At 40.5% G+C, this 13,592-nt stretch overlaps 1 protein-coding gene across 2 annotated transcripts in view; it reads left to right on the top strand.

Moving 5' to 3' along the window:
- The window catches only part of NPAS2 (neuronal PAS domain protein 2), a 491,193-nt gene that overhangs the window by 281,127 nt on the left and 196,474 nt on the right, over positions 1 to 13,592 (top strand). For both annotated transcript variants that reach the window (XM_085622764.1, XM_085622765.1), the window contains exon 7: positions 9,654 to 9,767. In XM_085622764.1, the coding sequence (XP_085478890.1) occupies positions 9,654 to 9,767 (114 nt within the window). The remainder of the gene's footprint in view (positions 1 to 9,653; positions 9,768 to 13,592) is intronic.

Here is a 13,592-nt window from a genome sequence, read left to right as displayed (position 1 = left end):
GATATGTGATGCTAAGAGGGTTGAAATGGGTGGAGGCACATGATGACAGGATATCACTATATGCTGACGATATCCTGCTTTATCTTGCATCCCCGTACAAATCAACACGTGTAATCCTAAATATCTTTACGAATTTCAGGAAGTATTCCAGTTATGCGATTAACCTGGAGCAAGTCGGTATTATTTATCCTTCGGGGCCTGGTTCCCAAACTCCCCCCGGACTGCAAGGTAGAAGTTGCCCTTAATGGATTTCGTTACCTTGGGGTTTATATAACCCTAGATCCCCAACTCTTCTATGAGCGAAACCTATTAGCACCCTTAGATAGACTGCGCGACGACATCAAACACTGGAAATCTCTGCCCCTTTCCCTGTTGGGCCGAGCTGCTCTATTCAAGATACTGGGTCTTCCACGTTTTTTGTACATCCTTCAAAATTGTCCAAGTAGGGTTCCTGATGCTTATTTCACAAGTGTGGAGGGCGAAGTCAGAACATTACTGTGGAATGGAGGTCCGCCCCACATAGCGATGCGAAAACTAACTAAGGGGTGGTACAACAGGGGGATTGCCCTCCCGGATGTGAGACTTTACTACTGGGCCTCGCACTTAGTGGCAGTAAACCACTGGATATATCATTCCCCAGTGGACCTGGCCTACATGCTCGACCGATACCAGATGGGTCGTGAGGGATGCATTGGGGCTCTATATACGAAAGTCCGGAAAGGACGATGTATTGGCCCGACGGCCAAAACGGTAGAGATCTGGCATCAGGCGACTAGACGCCTAGGATGGTCAAATGTAATGACTCAAACTACACCACTATTGTCTTCCTAAAAACTGGGACTCCTATGTAATCATCCTGGATTCGATAAGTGGGATACTATCGAAATTTCCACTGTAGGGCACCTAGTGAAAAAGGGTAAAATCCTTGCATTTGGGGAATTACAAGAGAAATACGACCTGGCCCAAGGGGAGTTTTTTTGATACTTACAGATACGTCATGCATTGAGTGCAGCTCTCCTGGACATAAACAATTTGCCGGAGACGTCCCCTCTGGAGGATCGGCTGATGACCGAGCCAATTTTAGATAAGGCAATCTCCGTAACATATTAGAAACTGTGTAATAACCTACCTGATCCGTTTCAGGCGCTCCGAGAAAAATGGCAAACTGACCCTAAACAAATAGAGGACGAGGACTGGCAGGAAGCTCTGATGACCCTAAGGGAGGCGGCAATCACCCTCTGTTTCCGTTTGATACAACTTAAAATCCTACATAGAACGTATTAAACAGGGATCACATTGGCGAAAATAGGTGCAAGAACAGACTCGCTGTGCCTGCGGGGCTGCCGCCAAGATGCAACATTTTTCCACACTATCTGGGAGTGTCCGATCATATGACCCATATGGGACATGGCGTCAAAACATATACAGGATGCACTGGGGAAGGAGTTAACCCTCACACTACCGCTTGGGCTCCTCAACATTTGGGAGGCGACAGACCTTACAGAGGTGGAACAACAACTGGCCACATTGGGGTTCACTTTAGTAAAATTTGAAATAGCTAAAAAGTGGGGAGTGGCGGAGAGACCATCACATAGAGTATGGGCCATGGAATTAGATAAGTGCATGATCGCCGAGAAGAAGGTTTTTAAATCAAGGGGATGCCCTAAGAAATGGGACAACAAACAGGGCAAGTGAAATGTATATCGGGGGTAATTGTGTACTTCCCCAACTGTAGAAATGAGAATTCCGCAAAATTTGACGCAATCTCTTGAACTCAGTGACTGAAAAATGTATATTCCTTGCTAATATGTGATACTCTGCAAATGGCTGTACTGTGCATCTATTAATGTATGTGACTTTTAAAGTTTGAATTCAATAAAAATCATTAATAAAAAAAAAATCACCCACGCACCATGAGAGAAAACTCCAAGGGCGTTCAGGTCATTAGCATTTTGTTTTTCTGAAGCAAACTTTCAGATTGGAAGTTGTTGCAGAAAAACAAATAAATGTTAAGAGTTTGACGAATGACAAACCAGTGGCAGCCATTCACCAAGCTTTTTTTTACATCATGGTGGTTCATTTCCATCTACAGAGATGACTTCTGGGCCAACCGTAATCTCTAAATGTGATGGACGGTAGTCGGGATGGTGAGGTAATGTCCTCCACTACACTGACAATACAGAGTACTGTCCATCAAAGGCTATGTCAGGCCCTTTATAAGCAAATAAGCAAAAAAATAAGACAGTCCATACAGTTAACTTGAAGAACATAATCGGCCCTCTTCTAGACATTTTAAATAGTTAAAGCAATAGAATAAGGTATTGGATATGTTTTATTTCAAAATAACATACAATTAAAACCCAATTATGTAAAGTTACATATTTTGCACCTTGGAGGTAGGAAATAAATGCTTGGCGCTAGAAAAGGGGAGAAGGAAAAAGCAGGAAGTTGCAAGGCATAAGATTTCGATATTATCACTGTCTCCACACATTTGCAATCAGTTCTGTGTTGTACAACAGCAGTCGCATGGAATATGTTTCACAAGAGTTCTCTTACTTGGAATTTTGGTTTTATCAGAAGCTAATAATTAGCGGGGAGATGGGCAAGGGCTGGAAACTATGAAGAACTTTGATATTAGAGCAACCTAGAGCTTTGGCCAACTTGCCCTTTCCACATCCAATTATGATACAGTTTGTAGTCTGGCCACATTTAGATATGTATACTCTCATGGGCATTTTTAGGATACTTAACTTGAACTTAACTTGATTATGCCAGGCTCAACCTAGTTTCTGAGGCTAGCCAGGGTTTTATTTATTAAGGCTTACCAATGTGTGTGTCTAGTAGATTTGGGGATATTAATGATGATAATGTTGTGATTGTCCATTACCTTCTCTCTATTTGCATTAATGCTAACTGAAAATATTTTTACTCTTACGCTTTATGGTATTGCCATTAGGGATTCAGGGGCTGGATAAAACTGGGACTGGATGCCCTTACTACTCTGTTTGCATTCTGTGCGCCGAATTCCTCCATTGTGACCTAAAAGGCAGGGAGATCACGTGTTGACAATAGTGGTTGAAATTCAAGGTGCATTTGTGATACTTTACTGGTGATAAAATATGCTCCTTTTGATATATGAAAGAACTTGGATTCAGGCATAAGTTCAACATTGGCGCCTCATGTGTTTTAGTTCATTTGTCTGTTGTGGATTTCATTATTAGCGTTTCTGTAAGCTGACTCAACACTTTCATTTTCTTGTAACTTGGCAACCTGTCCCCAGAGAGTTTGTTTTATTCCTCCCTCTTACAGTCTTTGCATTTCCACCCTCTGCCAGAGACATTTTTAGGCATGGGCAAAGTGGGCTCTTGCCCAGGGCCTCATCCTTTCAGGAGGCCCCCTGATAGATCCGGCTCTGTTCTGTTCTCCACACAGTCCTGCCCTGATGACCTTGAATGATTCTTAAACATAGATTGTTTTAAACATCATTTTTCTTTAGTTTAGTTTTAATATGAGTGATGTGTGGGAGTCTATTGCACACATTTTACAGAGAAATGTGTGTTTTTCAACACCATGCAATACCCATAAAAAGATCCTTTTAGATCAAAACAGGACCTCGCATATTAGAAATGGTGACATATTCGAAATTGCAGTCTCTCTGTGAGATTATTTGCAATAATATTAGTGAGCTGCTGCTATATTACAATATTGAAAACAGACATCACTATCCCTGAATATTAGCTGAATATCAGATGGAAACCCATTTAAAGAATTTGGACCAGTGTGCCTGTGCAGTGTCGGTGACTTGGCAAAAGAAGGCATGAAAAAGCCGAAATTGGATCATAAATTCTAAGCTGTTCCGAACATTGGGCCCCCAATATATGTTTGACCCCGGGCCCCCAAAATCCTTAAGATGTCCATGTCCTCTGAGAAGCCACAATGCTGCTAAGTTTGAAGGACTGTTGGGAATTTAATGGGCATCAAGAGGCTTCCTCATGATTTCAAAATCTTGCGCTCCTGTTGTAGGCCACATTTTAGGGAAAGTCAACTGTGGAGAAAATAGCAGGGCATCCTCTTTTTCCACATGACAAGATTGATTAAAGGTTTATAGAGCATTTATCCATCTGCTTAATCCTAATTGATTCATGTGCAGATCCCTTTAGCACAATAATAGCAAAAACATCCCAATCAAGATTGAGCCCATTTAAATGTACTTGCACTCAAGATGATGGCTCAATGATGAAGCATGCAGCAATAATGATGTTTGGTGAAATTCCTTTAAAAAAAATAATCTCACCGAGGTGTGCAGGTCCACTTGGTCGGTGTGCAATAAGATTCCAAAGATGCAGTCAAAAAATATTGTCACTGAATGCTTTATCCAAGTAGGTTGGATCTTTATAAAAATAGATCACATGGACCTCTGCCTTCTTTTAAGTAATGTTTTTTTCCAACATTTATGAAGGGTAATGGATCCATTAGGAACCACTTCCCATTTGCGAATGAGTCTCCACTACCTTTGTGTAGCTGGTAGAACATTAATGGTTTGCAACTGATTTTGGTCCTATAACATTTATACATACCATAAGGAATCAGCATTTGAAAGGAACGCCGTAAACACAACACTTCCAAATACCATTTCAGTATGGTTTCCTAAACCCATTTAATAATTTTGGAAAACCATTTCTGACTCATTAAATTGGCTTGGTACATTTGAAAAAGATTTTTAGCATTTGCAAATCCTCTGATTTACTGAATCACAGGCTTTGCGAACGCTAAATCCCTCTGTACATCTGACCCTTTGTTCTGTCTCTTTATTATTTAAACCAAACCATGCTATTTTGGAACCTAAGGCGCCAATCTCCTCTTCAGTTATTTGCAGCACCTGCAGGTGGACAAGCACAGGTAGTATGGCAGCCGGCAGATAGTGCACTCAGGGGCCACTCTGTCTGAGTCATATTTAAATATGGAAATACCGGAAATAAGCATGATGAACAAAAGACTGGCATGAGTAACCACACTCACTCATTCCTGAGGTGACATTGGGCTCATGGTGTTCTGTTAGGTGAAAAATCTCCCCTTATATTTGTTTCTGGCAGTTGACTCCCACAGCTTGAAATACCAGGAGGAGTCTGATGTGTATTGGAGGCTGCTATGAAGGGGCTTCAGAGAGGAGACACAATTGAACATGCCCTGGGTGAACAGGAGCAATGAAGAGACTGCCTTATGTGCATGTAGCCTTCTGTTTTTGACAGAAGAGGAATAGATTGTTTGCATCGGAGACAGAGATTTGTAGCAGCTAAACTAGAGGAATTTACTGCCCAGAGAGCTCAGTTAGAAGGGAATAAGATTGAGAGTTGGGGGGCACGTGGCAGCCTCCAGCATATGACACACAGAGTGAAAAAAGGGTTTGAACCTGCATCAAGACTTCATCAGTGGTTAGAAAAGAGGTTTCTTTACCTAGAGGAAGTCAGGCTACAGATGGGAGCAGGATTAGAAATAGATAAGAAAGAGCATAAACTCCCAAATGAGAATTAACAGACTCCAGGATACCATCTTAGGATACCACTAGAACAACAATTTCGAAGAAATTAGACTTGCAGTGAGACTTCATCGGCAAGCAACAGGTGCCCCCAGAGTAAGAGGGAGATGGGCCCCTTTACGTAACTTCTAAATCTGGATCTGCTGATATCGGAGAGGAGGGAAAGCAAAGGCAAAGATAAAGGTCAAAAACAGCATTAACCAGCTAACACTCCATGAGTTAGGCTTTATACAAAGGTTTTGAACAATAACCTGAAACAACTCAGAGAACCGTGTTAGTACTCTCAGTGGTAGAGACCATATCCAAAGCTGCAATAACAGACACAACTAGAGATATAATGGGTAATGAGAGAATATCTGGTGTGGGGGTAGATTATATTCTGGATCAGGGGGTCAAGCGGGATATAAGTTACTGCCGAGTCATTTGCCCGAAGAGGCCATAACCCAAATTTGAATGTGTGGAAGGTAACAGTATCAAGGGTCAGACTTTATTCTCCCTGGTTAGAGGGAGGTGTAATAGAATTAAATAGCAGATAGTCATCTCAACCCTCCATTAGGAAGCGATCTCTTGGTCAGGAAGCCATATCAGGAGAACGATATTAAGGATCAAAGGCACTTAGCGCTTCCAAAGATACTCTGGAATAAAGGAGAAAATGCGGCTAAGCACTCAAATACTGTTTCAGATAGCACCACTTGATCCTACAGCATTCTAGATAGCTTGAATGTCCAAGAAGCAAATGGTCAATGGTTGAGGATATCTATAAAACAGGTGGACTACAGATTGAGGGTACATAGCTCATCAAAGCAGAAGCAGGATATCTGTGAATACCTTTTACAGTTGTAGGGTGAAGGAGTGAAGCTAGCGGGGTCCTAGAAAATCTAATTAAGGACATACGAAGAAAAGACTCTTACCAAATTTGATCATTTCAGCAGCACATAATTGGGTTTTAAGTGAAGCATCCCAGTTTAGACAAAAAACTCAAAGCTATTTTCAAGAAAACACAGCATCTTGAGATTACTTCCAATAAGTAACTTGAAAATACTAAGGGCCACAACCAGGGCTATTGCTATGTTTGAGGCTAGTGAGCCCTCTATAGAGGATTGGTTGGAGATCAGTAATAGCAGAGCCAGGTGCAATAATTTGTGCATCAGCAGAGTCCCTGAGGCAGCTGAGAGTATAGTATTGAGGCCTTTGGACTCATACTATTGAAGCAGTGTGCATTAAAGCGTATGTCGACTGAGGAGATTATCAGTCACTTACAGAGAGTACATAGGGATCCCTGTAGGGTAATACCACCTAATCAAAAGCAAGGAAGAAATTGGTAAATATTCTATGTTTTGTCACAAAGAAAAAAATCTTTAGAAGGCACTTCAAATTCTTCAGGTGCGGATCTGACGCATGTGATACACTCTGAATAAATTACGAAAAAGGTCCAGGAAACAAAGATTTACCCTTCAGGCTATTCAATTAGCTGTTGGCTGGGAATCAAGAGATCAAGTACAGTATTCCATCACAGTATACTTTATGCTTTTTATAGACTAGTTCACTCTTTATCACAATTAGTGATGAGAAGGCTTAAATACTTCGTTAGAAAACATGATATAGTGGGTTCTCCAGGGTAGTAGGGATTTTGAGATGGGATTGGTGGGACACTTAACATGAGGCAACAAGGAAATAAAAATATAATCCCCATTTTGTCAGGTCTGCTTTATTTATGCCCTGAGCTTCTTTCTTATCAATGGATATTGACCATGGTAGCTATCTTTATCGCAGATGTTACAGATGGAATATTACGTTTTGATGAGAGAGATTGCTTAAGTACACATACCAGAAAGAGGTAGATGTGATCTTCATCCAAGAAACCAACCTACATGACATAGGTTTATGGATGGCTAGCCCCATAGTAGAAAGAATCAGGGTTGTTTCTACACAGACAGGGTAACAATGGTTAAAGCAATATTGCTAAGCAAAGGGATGAGGTTTAAGAATTCTAAAGTAATTAATTGATCTGGCGAGGTGTTAAGGGCTTTCATATGACTTTAGTATCAGTCTCAAATATTGACAACCCATGGTGTTAACAAATTATGCTATTAGTGCTAATAAGTATTCATCACCTTATATTGTGGCAGGATATTTTAATGTGCTTCTGGATGAACAGCTAAATGGATCAAATCACAGGTGCCACTCTAGGATGACTAAAACAAGATCCGCTCTTAGAAAGATTCTACAGGACCCTAAATTATGAGCTGTTGTGGAAGAAAGAGCTAGGAATAATAAAGGTTATCCCTTTTATTGTAGCAGATGCATTCGCTGTGGAAGAACAGGCTATTTTCTTATTGATATCATCCTAAATACTTATGTGAAAGGGATAAGATTATACATAATTTTGATTTCTGGAAATGGTGATTGAGATGAAAGCATTTTTTAGAGAAATAGCCCACTGTACAATGGATAGATGATTATTTACAGAGAAAGACCTATTCTTTCTGTTAAAACTATCTGCCCAATATGGTTTTAAACTAATGCTGGAATTGCCTCTTCCTTCGTTGTATGGGATGCGTTGAAGGCTTATATGAGAGGAATAATTACTTTTTATAATTGCAAATTTAGAAGAGAATAGCTGCTGCGGAATTTAGAAAAGAAAATTGCCACTCTAAAATGAGAAATGGCATGGTTAGATTGAATATTTAGGAAGTATGTGGTCAAGCTTTATCTTTTTTCAGTACAGAAATCATCCAACTGTGTAAAATTTTGAAGTGCATTTTACACTAGATGGATAATCTGCATAACTGAAATGTAAATTAGCAAGTTACTTCTTTACTTTTATTGATTTTCTGTCACCATTTAGAATATGGGAGTGTTCCATTACCTTTCCCACACTGGAGAGGTACTAGCCCTTGCTTTGAATAGAAACAGAAACAGTTTTACATGCATTTCTAAGTGAAACGTTTCCTGTAAAGTGTGTGCAAATAACCACAAATTCCAAGATTGGATAATCTTCCATTGCTATTAGTGCAATTTACTGTAGTACATTTTCTGAAATCCTGATTCTACTAATACGAATGTGGAAATTACCATTAAAATGTAATGCTTTACGCTCCTAAATTCCAGTGAGGTTACAAAACAATTTTTAATCCAGACATAGTGAATCCTGCAAAACGTCAGAAATTTATCATAAAATGTAGGAGGAAACGTACAGAAGTATATTTATGATTTATTTAAGCCATCCTTCCGAAACTGAGCTCTGAGTGAAAGTGATCACCTCTACAAAGCATTGGTATGTGAGTGGCACTATTTTTTAGCAAAACTGCATAAAAGCCCTTTTATTGTGCAGATAGCGAGAACATCTGTATTAGTTTCTCCATGGTTGTCAAATTATACCTTGACGTGGGCATGTGGGCCAAGGTGTTTTGTGTTCTATTTGCTGATTTGTGGTCTACTTGTGATACTATTAATTACACCTCAAAGCATAATGTCACCAAAATTCAAAATCCATGATAGAGAACACTAACAAATATTGTGCAAAAAGAAAACCTTTCTGAAAATTCTTTATTTTCCAGTCACATCTAGCCCTACTTCAACAACGTCATTCCATGAAAATGGTGTCTACTACATTATAATTTTTTCTATTACGACCTCCAAAATTTTAACTCAATATTAGCATTTACCACTATAACATCACGGTAACTATGCATGGCTAAGTATAGATCTATTATACTTCATGCCACATTTGCGTGCCCTAAGTATATCGTCAAGGTAGGCATATATGTGGAGTTAAGATTAGTAGATGTATACTTACTTGCATATGCTACTTTGACAATATTTTAGTAGTTGTTATTCTTTATTCAAGATTTTTGTAGGTCAAAATAATATTTTGCTTTTATTTTGACACTCATCCCTTCAACCTATAGTACAGTACAGACTATATCTTTCCATCTACCTATCTTTCTACCTGCCTGTCTACTCCCTGCCTATCTGTCTGTCTATCTATCTATCTATCTATCTATCTATCTATCTATCTATCTATCTATCTATCTATCTATCTATCTATCTATCTATCTATCTATCTATCTATCTATCTATCTACTAATGCCTGTTTTTTTCCCAAACAATGCAGCTGAAAGATGCTTAGAGTTTTGCTGTCACCTTCTGAGAGGGTGCTTGGACCCAAAGGAGTTTCCTACCTATGAGTATCTCAAGTTTGTTGGAAACTTCCTAGCATACAGAGATGGTAAGCATCAACTGTGAATGTAATCTAGCTATTAATGCAAGGACTTGTGTGAATGCTTACCGTATTTATCTGAGGAACAGATGTTTCCACTTGTATGTTCTGGGCCCAGTGTCTACAGCATCAGCAGAAGTTTTCATCTTCTTGAGTGTTTGTTTTAATCCACTTGGGAATGTACTTATGGTTTCACTAGAGACATTCTTCTGTAAGCAAGCTATCTCAAGCTTCCCTGAAGTAACTAATCCCCTTCCAAGGTAGCAACAGCTGTGTGCCCAGCATGCAAATGGAAACTTGGCACACAGATTCTGAAATCTACTGAGTGTGCAGTAAGTACGTTGGGCTAGCAGTCTATTTTAGAGCCATAATTACATGGACTTTACCCCTTCCACGTTATGTCAAGTTACCAAGACCACTGCTATAAGTATTATTTTGTCCCCCTACTGTGGTCTTTCATTTTCTATATCTCCCCACCCACATGTAAAGTTTTGGAGCCACGCGGTACATGCTATGTTTCGTCAAAGGGTGAAAGAAAAACAGCGCCATATAATCTAAGATGTGGTTCTGTTTCTTTCTTCCCTACGATGGCGCACTTTAGGCTGCCTTTGCTCCAACACACACACCCTTGCACCATAGTTCAAAGGTGTGAGTTCAGTCAAGCATAGGTTTGGTACTGGAAGGAGAACCTTTCAGTACAAAAACTATGCATCAGTATTTCTCCTGGTTTGTATGTGTGCTCTGCAAGGAAATGCTGAAAAATGTGGGGACTTTTAAATGTTGCTCCAGTGTCACGCCTGCCTCAAAGAGGCATAGTTTGTGGGCGCAAATCCCTGTCTATCAATTTTAGTAAATAGGGATTCACCTCAAAACCGATGGGTGATTTGTGGGAATGCCCTTTTACCACCCATGGTGCACTTCCTTGACACAAAGTAGCAAAGGGCAGCACATAGCACTGCTTTGTGTTACTTTAGGCAACTTTCCAACACAAATCATGATATGCATTGGAAAGCAAATCCTACCACAACATTTTGTGCCCAATTCGCATCACTTTTGTGACGCAAACCTGGCAAAAAATGTTGGCAAATCTGGCCCTCTATAAGAATAATCATGTCCCTAATTAAGTCACAAACTCTATCAAATTATTTTGGAGACATTTAAGTGATTGTGCCCACTCTGAGATATGAATGTTATCAGTTCTATTCTTAAATTGTGTCTGTTGGTGACCAGGCTCACCCACATTTTGGTTAATATTCTTGATTAAATGGATGTCTCGTCTTCCTAGTCATCTGTTTCTGGTACTTCCCTCTCACTCATTTGAAAGGGAGAATGTAAGAACATTTCCCATAAGCTTCTGGGTCACATATTTCTTGCGATTATCCATTGACACGCCCAGCTCTCCTGATAATTTATCCTTTAACTTATGAATCATTGTTAATTGGAATGCTGACAATGTTGCAACTTTGAAAATCGGTCGGTCTCACAAATGGGCTTTGCAATCTATGATAATGATCTGCTTTGCCAAACTTTGTTGGTTTATTTTTGAGCCGGGAACACTTTTGGTGACACCAGCATAAACAAGCACTGGCGAAGTCAATCAGTCTCACTTTGCCAATTCTGTGCAGGTGACATTATTGGATTTGGCAGTGCAGGACGCTTTTAAAATGCAGCTTCTTTGGCAAAGCAGTGAGAGGCTATCTTAAAAGTATAGAATTTATTTCTAGACTTTAAAGATAGTTGTCATGTTGCGTGATGCAACATGCGCTGTATCGTCTTGTTGTCTTACACAACGCATCAGTCACTTTCAAAGTGTAGATAGCATTCTTTTCTGCACTGCTACGATGGAGGCCATGTTGCATTACACATCATGATGATACAACGAGGCAGCCATTTTGGAAGTAAAGAAAACATTGTTGCATCCCTGTTGCGTGACGCAACGTGACTACGCGACACACATGTTGCAACTTGCAATGCAGTAGCCATCTTTAAAGTATAGAAAAACAATGGGTTCTTTACTTCTACCATGACTGGATACCTCTGTAGGTTTTGCCGATACTGGCATATTTTAAAAGCTCCCAGCATTGCCCCAGCTTATAATACCTACCACTGTAGAGGGGAGAGGAACACAAGAAAGTGCAGTGGGCCATAACAAAGGCTACCATCCGTTGTCATAGGGCGTATCGGGAGGGGGTGTTATAGAGGAGAGATGGTGTGAGGGAGAGAGGAGAATAACATTCAATTTGAGATGTCATCAGTGATCAATGATGTCATTTTACAATTCCTGAGTAATGTAATATGGGAGGTCATAAAAAGTGCATTACTGGTGCAAGTTATAGTTACTTCACTAAACTATAACTGGCAAGTTCAAAACCTAACTATGACATCATTTTAACCTGTTGATTTTCTGAGGAGTTTTTATCGTATGTTAAGATCTTATTACTACACTTAACTATAACAGCACTTTTAAGTGATTTTCTGTGTTATTTACCATATTCTTAGTTGGCCATATGCCTAACCCTCTGCAGACAACCTGCAGCAAACTACAAGCAGGCAGCCCATCCAAATGACTAAGTATGTGCATCATGCACAACGGGCGATTGGCTACACCCTGTACCCACCCCCTGCAGGTGACCGGCAGCAAGCCACACAGGCAACCAACCCCCGATGGGGCACAGCCTATGGCAATGCACAGTAGGGGATTGACTTCAGGGCCTGGGCTGAGGCCAGGACTTGTGCCCAACAACCTGTAAGTGGCCAACCTCCACACTGCACACTGCCATTGGCTGCGCACTGCAGAGGACTAGCTAAAGGCCCTGGCCTCCAGCTACCGCCTGTGCCCAACCCACATGAGTGACCTTCGCTGCACACTCTGCTGTGCGTGGCCTTTTGCCAAGCTCAGTGTAGGGTTGGCTGCCCGGACTGGCCTCTAACCAGGACCAGCACTCAACCCCTACAGCTTACCTGTCCCTAGTACCCTGTAGGCAGACAACTTTCCACTGCTCAAGCCATGTGGCTGTGTGCATCAGAGGTTGACCTCATCCGCCAACCACCAACCACTCATGGGCCACTAACCAACCGTGCGAAGTGGGGGCGGGTGGCCTAGCATCCAACACCCCATGGACAGCTAACCTCCCCACTTCTCATGTCATCGGCCTGCACACTGGTGGTTGGCCTGAGGGTCTGGTCAGTTGCATGATGTTTAAGGAACATGGGTCATAAGGGAACCTGATCTTGTAGAACGATATTCCGATCCTGAAATTTGAATAGACGATCATCATGTCACCCTCCTTCTCCTGTTGGAAATAAAACTAGATAACATTGAGCTTCTAAAGTTTTTTCCCCCAAATACTAACATGATCTCCTGCACCCTCTCTAAGTTGATGAAGTTATAAGGCATCACCCATTAAAGCTTTAGAATGCAGGGGGGTGTATATGTAGTACTCGTATATTCCTTCAGAGTGTTCCTTAGTAATTGTCTGAAACTGCCCTAGATTATTTTCGTCTGGAAGTAGTAGGACATTAGTGGCTATCTAGTAATTCAGTTTGAAGTTCTGGTGGTGTGTGTTATGTTCTAGCAAGTATGAAATAGAATCTTGTATTTTTGAAATGCTCATTAATTCTTGCCAAATTGTTTTATCATTTGTTGGAACTCTATTAACTAATACAAGTAAAGGTTCTTCTAATTTATGTTGCACTCTACAGTGTATACATATATATATGTATATATCTATGTATATGTATATATATATATATATATATTATCTACTGGCGGTCGCCAGTAGATAGTTATAGTTAGGACCGTGTTTCCATAGGAAATCTGCAAATTCTATTTTG

This window comes from Triturus cristatus, chromosome 8 (assembly GCF_964204655.1).
Source record: "Triturus cristatus chromosome 8, aTriCri1.1, whole genome shotgun sequence".
Taxonomy (NCBI): Eukaryota; Metazoa; Chordata; class Amphibia; order Caudata; family Salamandridae; genus Triturus; species Triturus cristatus.
The sequence above is the reverse complement of the archived record's forward strand: the minus strand, read 5'-3'. Positions and strand labels throughout refer to the sequence as shown.